An 11,712-nucleotide genomic window follows, 5' to 3' on the forward strand; every position below is an offset into this window, starting at 1 on the left:
GAGTACGATGCCTGGCACTAGTAGGTGCTCAGTAAATAAAAGCTAAAAGAATGAGTTAGGGAGAGAGACACACTCCCAGCAGAGGTGGTGGGGGCCCCCCAAACCTGCACACCTCAGGATTTGCTCTCTCCGTTACTTGGGGAAATCGTGCCTCGAGCCAGCCCTATCTCCTGCCCAAATTAAACAGTAACCAGCCAAGGTCAGGGAAAGGGCCTTGTAGGAGCAGGTTTCCTTCCAAGAGGTGGCTCAGCCTGGACGGGTGGGCTCACCCGCTGCTGCCTATAAATGCGCCCTTCCCGCCTGGACCGGCCACTCGCTCCTGAGCACACAAACATGCTGGGCTTCACCGTCCTCGCCGCGCTCCTGGCCTACGGTAAGCTGTGGGTCGGGACCAGCTGCAGCCCACGGGCTGTGAGCTCGGGCAGGCCTCCCAGGAACCAGGACCGGAGCAGGGGGCCCTCTGCTCTCAGGCGGGGGTTGGGGGTCCAGGAAAGGAGCTTTGGGGTCCTATGAGAGTTCAGATACTGCTGGCTGCTGTGTGTCAGATGAGCCACTGCCCGCTTGGCAACTTGGCTTCCATATCTGCAAAACAGAGCTGATGATCTGACCTCCCAGGGCGAGGATAGAGCTGAGATGCGGAGAGCCCCAGGCCCGCGCTCACCCTGGTCTCTCCAGCGACCACCGGGGCTTGCCTTTGCCAGCGGGGGCATCTCTCCCTTGGGGATTCTTTCCTTCCCCGTGTTGGTGGCCTTCTGCCCAATTAAGAATCAACAAACGTGGCTTGTATGTCCCTCACTCTCAGCAGGACCTAGACAAGCCACTCACCTCTTTAAATCTCACGGGCTCTTTTGGCAAATGACAGCACTTGATGAAGAGTCCTGCCCTGGCTGGTGTGGCTCCCCTGCACCTAAAAGCTGCTGGTTCTCTTCCCGGTCAGAGCACATGCCGGGGTTGCGGGCTCAATCCCCGGTGAGGGTCATGCAGGACAAAGCTGATCAATGTTTTGCTCTCTGCTCTCACATCAATGTTTCTCTCTCTCTCAAAATCAATTTTTTATAAAAATCTTTAAAAAATTATTTGTAAAAGAGTCCTTCCAGCTAACAACCACGGCAGTAATAATAACAGCAGCTCCCAATTACTGCATGTTTACCGTGTGCCAGGCCTACGCTAAGCCCTTCACGTGCGGGAGCTAACTTGACCCTGGGAGGCAGGGTCTGTTCGTACGTCCACTTTACAGATGAGACTGAGGCTCAGTGAGGCTCCACATCTCGCCCCAGATCACGTGGCTGCTCGGTGGTAGAGCAGGATTTGAGTCTGGGGCTGTCTCCCTGTGGAGCGCATGCTCTTGACCACTCCACACAGCTCCCAGCTATGACAGTCTGGGCCTGTGTGGACTCAATGCTCACACACACACACACACACACACACACACACACACGCACCCTGTAGCCCCGTGGTCGGCAAACTGCGGCTCGCGAGCCACATGCGGCTCTTTGGGCCCTTGAGTGTGGCTCTTCCTAAGCCTTAGGAGTACCCTAATTAAGTTAATAACAATGCACCTACCTATATAGATTAAGTTTTAAAAATTTGGCTCTCAAAAGAAATTCCAATCGTTGTACTGTTGATACTTGGCTCTGTTGACTAATGAGTTTGCCGACCACCGCTATAGCCTAAAACCAACAGCAGGGTAAGGATGAAGGACCCTGGTGGTCCCGGGCACTCGCACACATGCCAGCCCCCTTTTAGTCCCTCTGTGCAGGCCTGTCACCGAACCCTTTGCAGGCATTGTCTAATTTGTTCTCAGGACAAGCACACCAGGTGGTGCTATTCTTCCCATTTCACAGAAAGGGAAGCTGAGGCCCCGAGAACTAGATGGCTCCCCCAGAGTCATCCAGTAAAATCTGAATCCCTGTCTGCCCAGCCCCAAAGTTCCACCTGCCCCTTCCCCAGCGGGGATGCCAGCCCCTCACCTGTGTCCTTCCTCTCCTGTCTCCCCAGCCTCCAGCTGCGGGGTCCCCACCTTCCAGCCCAACCTAGCAACCCGGGTGGTGGGAGGAGACAATGCCGTGCCCCACAGCTGGCCCTGGCAGGTGAGTACTGTTGCAGGGGTGGGAGGTGGGAGGTGGGAGGTGAGAGGTGGGAGGTGGGAGGAGAGGGGCTGTGAACTGACACGTGGCCCCTCCTCCAGATCTCCCTCCAGTACCTGAAGGACAACACATGGAGGCACACATGCGGTGGCACCTTGATCTCCAGCAACTTCGTCCTCACGGCTGCCCACTGCATCAGGTGAGCGGGGATGACACCCAGAGCCGGGGGTGGGGGCCTGAGGAGCTGCATTTATTGAGCACCTATTACTCACTCAGGCACTGCGCTAAATAAGCTGCTTATCTCCAGTAACCGCCTTTTCATATCTCCATCCAGCAGTATTTATTGCGCACCTACTATGTGCCAGGGCACACAGCAGTCAGGATGAAGTCTGTGCTCCCAACGAGCTTATAGTCTAGCAGAAGACAGAGCAACAGACCATTAAACAATCGAATGTGTAATATATCCAATGTCAGTAAAGAGAAAAGGCTGGAAGAGAATAAAAGTATAAGGGGTTCTATTTTAAAGGAGGCGGCCAGGAAGCCCTTTCTGCAAAGGGGACATGCGGGCAAAGACCTGAAGGAAGTGAGGCGAGGACTCATGGTCTGGGAGGAGGAGGAGGAGGAAGAGGAGGAGGAGGGGGAGGGAAGGGTGCTGCAGGTGGAGGGAACAGCCAGTGCAAAGCCAGTGCAAACTTAGTATGTTTGAGGAATGATGAGGAAGCTGGGGTTGCAGAAGCAGTAGCCAGGGGGCAGGGAGGGGTTGGGAAGGAGGGGAGTCAGAGAGAAACGCAGGTGAGATGATGCAGGCAAGAAGCAACCGATCCTCACAGCAGACCTGCAAGGGAGTTCCACTGTTATCTCCACTTTACAGGTGAGAAAACTGAGGCCTGGGGCCACGCACCCAGGAGCCAGAGTGGACTTGGCCAGGGCCCTTCTCTGCCCCCTGGGAAGGGCCAACGGGGATGGACACTCCCTCCCCCCAAATGATTGCCATGTGGCCACAGAGCTGAGTCACCGAAGCTCCGAGTTCCCTCTCCTTTTTTATTTGTTTTAGTTTTATTTTATTTTTATTTACATTTTTTTGTTACTCCCCACCTGAGTGTATTTTTCCACTGATTTTAGAGAGTGTAAGGGAGGGGAGAGACAGAGAGAAACGTCGATGTGAGAGAGACACCTTTATTGGTTGCCTCCCGACCAGGGCTGGGGATCAAGCCTGCAACCGAGGCGCGTGCCCTTTTGATCAAACCCATGAGGGCCGACGCTCTATCCACTGAGCCAAACCGGCTGGAGGGAGTTCCCTCTCTACCCCACCAGCTAGCGGGGACGGGAGGCCACCCTGACCCAGTCCCCTTCCTCTGTTTAGCAAATCCAAGACCTACCGTGTGGGCCTGGGGAAGAACAACCTGGCGGTGGACGACGAGCCAGGCTCCCTGTTCGTGGATGTGGACACCATCTTTGTCCACGAGAAGTGGAACTCCTTCCTGGTGCGGTGAGTGCCCCCCTGACATCTCACGCCCCCGGGGGGCAGCGCAGAAGGAGGAGGGGATCCCAAGACAGAGCTGCCGAGCCTGCCCCCACCCTGTCCCTGGGCCCCATCCTTACCCTGCGCAGCCAGCAGATGACTCCTTTACGCAAAATGGCAAAATACTAAGTGGAGACAGACACCCTTCCCATCTCCGTCACGGGCCAGGGTGCCCCAGAGGTACGCAGGGTTTCACCCCAAGCCCCCCATAGGTCTTGCCTGAAGCCCCTCAGCCAGGGCTGAGCTAGCACTCGTCTTAACTGAGTGCCTACGCCTTGCCATAAGCACTTTATGTGCCATCTCTTATTTAATCCTCACAACAGCCCTGCACAAGGAGCTCAGAGAGGTTAAGGAATGTGTCCCAGGTCACACAGCCCGTACCTGTCAGAACTAGACATCAAATCAGGTCTGCTAAGGTTGCCAGCTCTCATCCTGGTGACATGAACACGTTTAAAAAATTGCATCCACAAGGGTCCCTCTTCTACCATTGTAATCACCTACTTCCCTTTGCTTAATTGCTGGTGGGCACTTAACCTGCTGGTCCCAAAGGCGTCATCTCCATCTAAAGGGGCGGGCGATGGCGATGTTAGAAGGCAGATCATCTGTCCTCTGACATCTCTGTCAGCCAATTAGAAGCTGGCAGTCAGGATGTTCAGGGAGGACCCCAGGCACCCTGGGCCTGACTCTCAGCTCACAGCTGGACCTCTTAGCCTGGGCCGGGGAGCCAAGACCTCCTGCTCAGTCAGTCCTCCGCTCTGAATTCCAGCAATGACATCGCCCTCATCAAGCTGGCGGAACCTGTGGAGCTGAGTGACACCATCCAGGTGGCGTGCCTGCCAGCGGAGGGCGCCATGCTGTCTCGGGACTATCCCTGCTACGTCACCGGCTGGGGCCGCCTCTGGAGTGAGTACCGCCCCTGGCAAACCACAGGAGCCTTCCTGGAGGAAGTGGCTCTCCCAACAAGCACATTACCCACTTGGCCCATCACTTCTCCTCTTCAGAGTCTCTTAACGTTGTAATAACAACAGCTACTATTCATTAAGCACCTACGATGTAGCAGACACTCTAACTACCATGTAAGAAGGGGCCCCACAAGGATTGAATGGGTTAGAATTGGTCAAGTGCTTGTACAAGGCTTGGCACATACTAAGTGCCCTATAAGTGACTATTCAATGAGCTCAACAACCTTTTGGGGGGTGGGAGGGTTAGATCTTATGGTACCATATGCCCTATAAGTTCCAGCCAAATTAAAAGGATAAATGCAAAGAGATGAAACTATGGAAGACTTAGAGAAAAATGCAGATTAATACTTGGAAAATCTTGGGGTGAGAAAGACCGTTTATTGTGCGACATTACGGCAGAATCTTACAAGGAAACGAGTGACAGTGAAACCCCAGAGTCACCTCCAAGGGCTTTCTGTGATTGGTCCTGCCTTCAGCCCGCTCTCCCTTCCCCCTCCTCAGAGGGGCCTCCAACCACACAGCCTGAGACCTTGGCTCAGAGCCTCTCCTCTCCGCTGAGGGCCTATGTGTGGGTCCCACACCCCCCCTGGGGATCTGTCCCAGCCGCACTCACCCTGAAGGCCTGGGCTGCCTGGACGGGTGCCCGCTCACCACTGTTCTCTCCGCAGCCAATGGCCCCATCGCCGAGGAGCTGCAGCAGGGTCTGCAGCCCGTGGTGGATCACGCCACCTGCACCCAGAGCGACTGGTGGGGCGCCATGGTGAAGGACACCATGGTGTGCGCCGGCGGTGACGGCGTCACCTCAGCCTGCAACGTGAGTGTCCGGCCCCGCACCCTGTCCCTAGCCAGGTGGCCAAGTGAGGATATGGACATAGAGTAAGCGCTTCACGGGGTTGCCGTGACGACCAACTGAGTCTAACAAGTGGAGAGGAACTTGATGGAAGTCTCTATACACGTTCCGTCGTGCCATCAGCTCCATCGTCCTGGGAGACAGGGGACTCGGGGGGCCTGACACAGACCCAGGCAGCACCTAGGACAATCAGGGAATGACCCCTCTCCCTACTCCCACCTGCCTCACGTTCCCAGCTCTCCACCATAGCTCCCAGCATCCTCATCCCTCTGGGCATCTCTCTGGACATGGTGACCTGAACAGCTAGGGAAACTGAGGCACAGAGAGGGTTAGCATCATCCCAACATCACACAGCACATCAAGAGCTCATTTGACACCCCAGGGCCTCCTAGAGTGAGGCCAAGATAGCCTCAAGCCACCTCTTCTCTGCCCCCCTCACCATGGACACCCTGAGGCCAAAAGAGGGGGTGCCAAGGCTGCGAGGAGCCCACACCCCCACCCCGGCTTGCCCTGGCTTCCCAAGCCTGCCTGGGGGAGGCCTGGGCTGATGCCGCCTGTCTGTGCAGGGGGACTCCGGCGGCCCACTGAACTGCCAGGCCGAGAACGGCGCCTGGGAGGTGCGGGGCATCGTGAGCTTCGGCTCCGGCCTGGGCTGCAACACCCACAAGAAGCCCGCCGTCTACACCCGCGTGTCCGCCTACATCGACTGGATCAACCAGGTGCGTGCCTGCCTCCCGGCCTCCTTCCTGCAGGCGCCAGCCCCGCACTCGCCCTCACGCCCCCATTCCTTACCAACTCAGTCATTCATTCACTCCTTCCTTGGCTGATTCCATCATTCATTCGCGTGCTTGTTCCCATATGCACCATTCATACACTCACTCACTCACTCAATCAGGAAGTACTGAGTGCGTGCTGTGCACAGCCTCGAGTCAGGTGCAGTGGAGGACACGGTCATTGCCATTCTCCCTTTGCTTCAGCAAATACTCAGGTCCTGATCCCAGGCACCACCCCAGTCCCCCCAAAGAGAAACGTGGCCCCAGGAGAGCGGGGCTCAGCAGATGGGGGGGGCAGCATGGCCGGCCACATAGACCTTGAGGACAGGGGAGCAGAGGGTCACTCGGACTGCAGCTTTCACGCGGGGGGGGGGGGGCGGAGGGGGGGGGCAGATGTGTTCTGAGGCCCATTTGCACTGCGGCCTGAAGTCCTGGGGGGAGGGGTACAGAGCCCTTGGGCAGAGGCGAGGCTGGCTTGTGAAGTCCCCGGGGTCCCTACTCCCCCCGCAGCAGGGGACCAGGGCGCAGGCGCACACACTCACCCTCTTCTCTGCTCTTGCAGAAAATGCAGCAGTGAGTCATCCTCGGGAGCCACGGCCGCAAATCCCCACAAATCCCCGCAACCACAATAAACCTCGTTTGCCCTTGAGCCAGCGCCTGCACTCTTGATTTGCGTCTCCGTCTCCGCAGCAGTTCCCGGGCCCTGTAGGGGTGGCCCCTTTCCACACTGAGAATGCAAAGAGAGCCCCCTGCCCCCCAGCCAGGCTGGTCAGGCCTTGGAGATTGCTCCTGGTCCTGGAGGTGCTAGTGGAGGGGACCCCAGGAAGCCACCTGGTGCCTGAGGGGATATGAGTTAGGGACACACCAGACACTTGCCCCCAACTTCTCACAGCTGTGGCCCTGATCAAATCGCCATCTTCCTGATCCTGACCCCCACCCCCCCAGAGGAGCCTGGTGGGTCAGCTGTAGGTGGAGGATGGGGTCTCCCCAAGAACAGTCTCGCTGGCTCAGACAGGCAGGCCCCAGGAGGGTGCCCACTGCTCAGGCACAACTACCCCAGAGCGGCTGGCATGGGGAGGGTGCAGGCAGAGGCGGGAGCACAGCCCAGCCCTCAGGGGTACAGGTTTGAAGAAAGCAATGGTTGCCACACATGGTCACAGCAGTCAGAGCTGGAAAACTTTCACTGTATTAGACAGGCCGGGAAACTGAGGCCCCGAGAGAGGAAGGAGCTGGGCCAGGTCACAGGAACAGAGAGCCAGTAATGCACCTGCCACAGGGGCCCAGGGAAGGGAGAGCCCTCCTGAGGCCCACTGGGGGACAAGTGTGGCCAAGAAAGAGAGGGACCCAGTGTCCAGTGAGGGGAAGACCAAGTGGGGACCCTGACCCCTGACCACAGCACTCCTGAGAATGTGCTGATCCAGAAAGGGAGGTGCCCGCCCCCCTCCCCGCTCTGAACTCCCAGCTCCTCCTGGGCGAGCCCTGGCTGCGCTGCCCTGTGACTGGTCCGTGGGCTGCCCTGCTTTCCCACGGATTTTGGCTCCGGGAGGTGGGACGTGGCAGACCTCTCCTGCCTCAATATCCAGGCCATTCCCAGGAAAGACGGCTCATTCAGCAAGAGAGACAGCTCCAGGCAGCCGGTGCTGCCAGAGCCCGAGGCACAGGGCAGGAGGGGTGACCGGCAGTTCCGGTGCTTTCCTAGGACATGAGGCTTTCCACGCTAAAACCAGGGCCGTCCCAGGCACACTGGAGTGGTTGGTCGCCCTAGCAGGGAGGGGCAGGAGATGTGACAGGAGCATGAGCAAAGAGAGCCATGGAGAGGGTGTTGGGACTGTATTTGCAGGGTAATAGGGAGCTGTAGAGGGTTTTAGATAGAGAGATGACCACTGTGGTCCAATGCACACACTGGAGTATTCATCTGACAGCTGGATGGAGGGTGACTTGGAGACAGGAAGGCCAGCTGCAATTAGGCTAACATCACTGTGGCCCTGACCAAGGTGATGATAGAAAGAAGAGAGGGGGCTCAGGAATTCAGTAATAACGCCAGACTTATTTAAGAGGCACCTGTGCAGTGTTAAACAACAGCCCCAGTCCCAAATCTACATAACTTTTGGGAATGTGGTTGGATTAGCGCACCTGCTCGTATTAGCTAATAACTGTTGAAACATAAGCCACGGTTCTGTTTGCTCGACGAGAACAAAAATCTGAGGTTCAGGAACAGGACCCACTGTGGTGTCCAAGAGTCAGTGTCTATGTGAGTGGACAGACCAACAGCCTCTGAAGACGTCCACGTCCCAGTCCCAGAACCGGTGAGGGTTACCTGAGATGGCGAAAGGGATTCGCAGGTGTGACTAATTTAAGGATCGTGGGACGGGGAGTGGCCTGAACTCTCCAGGTGGGCCCGATGCAATCACAAGGGCCCTTATAAGAGGGAGGCAGGCGGGTTAGAGTCAGGAGAGCTAAGAACGGAAGCAGAGGTCCGGGTCCGGGAGATGCGAAGATGTTTCCCTAATGGCTTCGTGGACGTGGGAGAGGTCACAAGCCGAGCAAGGCAGGCGGCCTGTAGCTAGAAGCTGGGAAAGGCGGGGACAGGGGTTCCCCGCTAGGCCTCCGGAAGGATCCAGCCTGGTGTCGCCCAGTGACACTGCTTGTGGCCCTCTGGCCTCCAGAACCGTGAGAGGACACAGGTCTGCGTTTTGAGCCACTGCAGTCATGGTAAGTTGTTGAAGCAGCAATGGGAAATAAATACACCGTCTCTCCTGTCTTCTGGCGAAATCTAGAGTCCGCGGTGGGGGTCAGGCCGGGAGGAAGGGCAGGACTCCCTGGGATCTGGCTGCGGTGACAGCAAGGATTTGTGCATTTTGCCCAAGAAGTCACAAACCGGTGGTCGGAAGGGAGGGGAAGGGGGCACTGAGGCACTGACCCATGCCAGCAACCCACTAGAATGCCATCGTGCATATGGCTGATGCAGTCGCCGTGGCTGGCGCATAGTGAGCCCCAGGGAATCTGTGTGCCAGGCACCATCCCATACACTGTCTCATCTAATAATCATGGCAGCCCTGATTATTATCCCCTTTACAGAGGAGGAAACAGGCTCAGAGAGGTTTAGAAACTTGCCCAAGATCACACCGCTAGTGATGGGCGCCAGGGCTTGAACCCAGGTAGTCTGACTCCAGAGCCTGTGTTGTGAGCAACCATGTTATTCTGCCATTAGTCCCCAAATCTTAAGGCGCCCCTCCACACTGAGCCCTCCACTGTTCCTGTCGGAGGGGAGGGGGGTAGGCTGTGGGTGTGCTGACACGCCTGAGCAAGGCTGGCAACAAGCCCAGACAGACAGAAACCTGAGAGGAGAATTATTGCTCCCAGATGTTCACAAAGGGCTCGCACCCACTGAACCAGCTACTGCTGGCACAATGAATAACGCTGGTAACAGCCAACCTCAAACCCTCCGTGGCATCCCATGGCAGGAGTTACTGCTCACACGTGTGGGGGCAGCTGGGGGCCAGCTACGTGGCCCTGCTGATTGTGGCTGGAATCCCTCCTGTGTCTAAGGGCCTGGGGGTTGGCTGGTCAAGTCTGGGCACTCACGGGGATGGAGCGCTGAACTCTGCCACTGACAGGCAGCGACAGTGACTGAGTCACTTAACCTTTCAGAACCTGTTTCCTCATCTGTAAAATGGGCACCTGCCTCCCTCTCCGTTTCCCAGTGAAGTCACAGCAGCTTGTGATTGGAGCAATTACGTCTACGGGCCCCGCACCTGGACTCCTATTAGCACATCTTCCCTCTCCCTTTGTTCCTAGGAGAGAGAGCCTCATTCCCAGCAGGCCTTGGGGGCCGGTTCCCCCACACTCCCTCATGTGTCTGCAAAACTTCTCGTGGTTGTGGGCCAGGGGGGCATGTAAAGACAGAGAATAAACACGGAGCATCTACCCGAAGCATCGATCTTCCGTGAAGATTGGGTGGGAAGAAAGAGAGTTGACATTGGCCAGCGATGCTAGGAAGTAAGCTACAAAATTCAGGCAAGGTTTTCCAGATGAAGACTGAGTCTTCGGAGACATCTTGCTGCTGTGGAGACTGCTTCGTGCGAGACCTCAGATCCGGAGCCCGCGAACCAAATCTGTTTTGTAAATAAAGTTTTATTGGAACCCGGCTATGCCCAGATGGCTGCTTTTGCAAGGTTGACTGTTTGCAACGGAGACCATATGGCCCACAAGCTAAAATATTTACTCTCTGGGCCTTTACAGGAAAAGTCTGCCAAGCCCCGATCTACTAGGATTCTTTGATGGGAACGTTTGAAGCGTCCTGTGCTATTCACATCTGAGGCCCACCGTCTCAGGATTTAAGCGTGAACATTGTATTGCACATTTACTACTGTTTTAAGTGAATACGCTGTTGTTTAATTTTACCCACAAACCTAAGAGATAAGTGGGATGCTTGTTGTTCCTATTTGATAGGTAGAGAAAATAGATGCACCTTGCCCTAGCCCAGTTCCTCCCAACTCGCCATGGGCAGAAGAACCGCCTGGGTAGCTCGCTAACCTGCAGATGCGGAGCTGGCAGCCTGGGGTGGAGCGTCTGCACTTCTCACCAGCTCCTCAGCTGTGCGGATGCTGCAGGTCCACACCACTCTGAGTAGCCAGGACCCAAACCACAGAGTCAGCGCACGCAAGCACCGGGTGTGAACCCAGCCCCTAACCACTGAGCCGCGTGGCTTCCCAGAAGAATGTTTTTGCACGAATGAGTCATAAACCCCATGAGAAGTTCACATCTACGTCTTTCTGCCCGCACTGAGACCTCCAGGACCGAGCCCAGTTCAGAACTTGACAAACTTGCTTGTTGTTCAACAACAGACAAATAGGGAACCGAGCACCGAGGGGGAAGTGGGCTGCGTGGCTGTTTTCTCTCTTCCTCCCTGGCCCCCATTCCCTCTCTAGAACCCTGGATTTTTGTGTCTGTGCCACCCTTTCCCCACTCCTCCTACACGTGGTCTGGGTGGAGCCCCATGACTAGATTTGGGGGTAGAACTTATGAGGCCTGGCCAATCATTGTGTCGCATCCCCACCACCACCACAACAATTGGCTCAGGAATGGGCATGTGACCTAAGGCAAGTCCAATCAGAGAGAGTTATGGGACTTCTGAACCCTAGAAGAAGGCTCTCAGTCCCTGCTGCAGGATGAGGAGGTGTGAGGGTACAATAGCAAGAGGGAGAGAAAGGGAAGAAGGGGTGATGTTGCTTCCCTGGGGAACAATTTGAAACTGTATGGAGACATTTCTGGTTGTCATGAGTTGGGGCTGGAGAGGAGGGTGGGAGCCAGGGATGCTGCCAAGCCTCCTACAATGCAGAGGAGAGCCCTCATCACAAAGGATCATCACCCCAAATGTCAGTAGGGCTGCAGTTGGGAAACCCTGGGTCAAAGATCCTATAGCCGTCCTGTCCCCATGAACGGGAGAACCTGCTGCTCCAGGCCACTCCGTGGAGCCAAGAAGGGACCCTCAGAGCAGCTGAGCCCTGGGGACACC

General features: G+C 56.4%; 1 protein-coding gene across 3 annotated transcripts; it reads left to right on the forward strand.

Moving 5' to 3' along the window:
- The first annotated feature begins 19 nt into the window (after positions 1 to 19).
- Positions 20 to 6,843, forward strand: CTRC (chymotrypsin C). 3 transcript variants are annotated; one of them, XM_006104754.3, is made up of 8 exons: positions 20 to 373; positions 1,999 to 2,090; positions 2,189 to 2,286; positions 3,451 to 3,576; positions 4,376 to 4,512; positions 5,240 to 5,385; positions 5,988 to 6,140; positions 6,757 to 6,843. In XM_006104754.3, the coding sequence occupies exons 1-8, from the start codon at positions 286 to 288 to the stop codon at positions 6,769 to 6,771; spliced, it is 855 nt and encodes a 284-aa protein (XP_006104816.1). In that variant the 5' UTR covers positions 20 to 285; the 3' UTR covers positions 6,772 to 6,843. The 3 variants fall into 3 exon arrangements, with proteins under 3 accessions (XP_006104816.1, XP_023601706.1, XP_023601707.1); XM_023745938.1 differs by lacking the exon at positions 6,757 to 6,843 and having other exon boundaries at positions 5,988 to 6,582; XM_023745939.1 differs by lacking the exons at positions 20 to 373; positions 1,999 to 2,090; positions 2,189 to 2,286; positions 6,757 to 6,843 and adding an exon at positions 2,756 to 2,958 and having other exon boundaries at positions 5,988 to 6,748.
- Positions 6,844 to 11,712: the final 4,869 nt, after the last annotated feature.

This window comes from Myotis lucifugus, unplaced genomic scaffold (genome assembly GCF_000147115.1).
Source record: "Myotis lucifugus unplaced genomic scaffold, Myoluc2.0 scaffold_604, whole genome shotgun sequence".
Taxonomy (NCBI): domain Eukaryota; kingdom Metazoa; phylum Chordata; class Mammalia; order Chiroptera; family Vespertilionidae; genus Myotis; species Myotis lucifugus.

Bases quoted from the DNA above. Each gene is read 5' to 3' on its own strand.
- CTRC (XM_023745938.1), top strand. From the start codon at position 286: ATGCGCCCTTCCCGCCTGGACCGGCCACTCGCTCCTGAGCACACAAAC. The intron at 374-1,998 runs GTAAGCTGTGGG...CTGTCTCCCCAG, and splicing joins CGCCGCGCTCCTGGCCTACG to CCTCCAGCTGCGGGGTCCCC. The intron at 5,386-5,987 runs GTGAGTGTCCGG...CTGTCTGTGCAG, and splicing joins GCGTCACCTCAGCCTGCAAC to GGGGACTCCGGCGGCCCACT.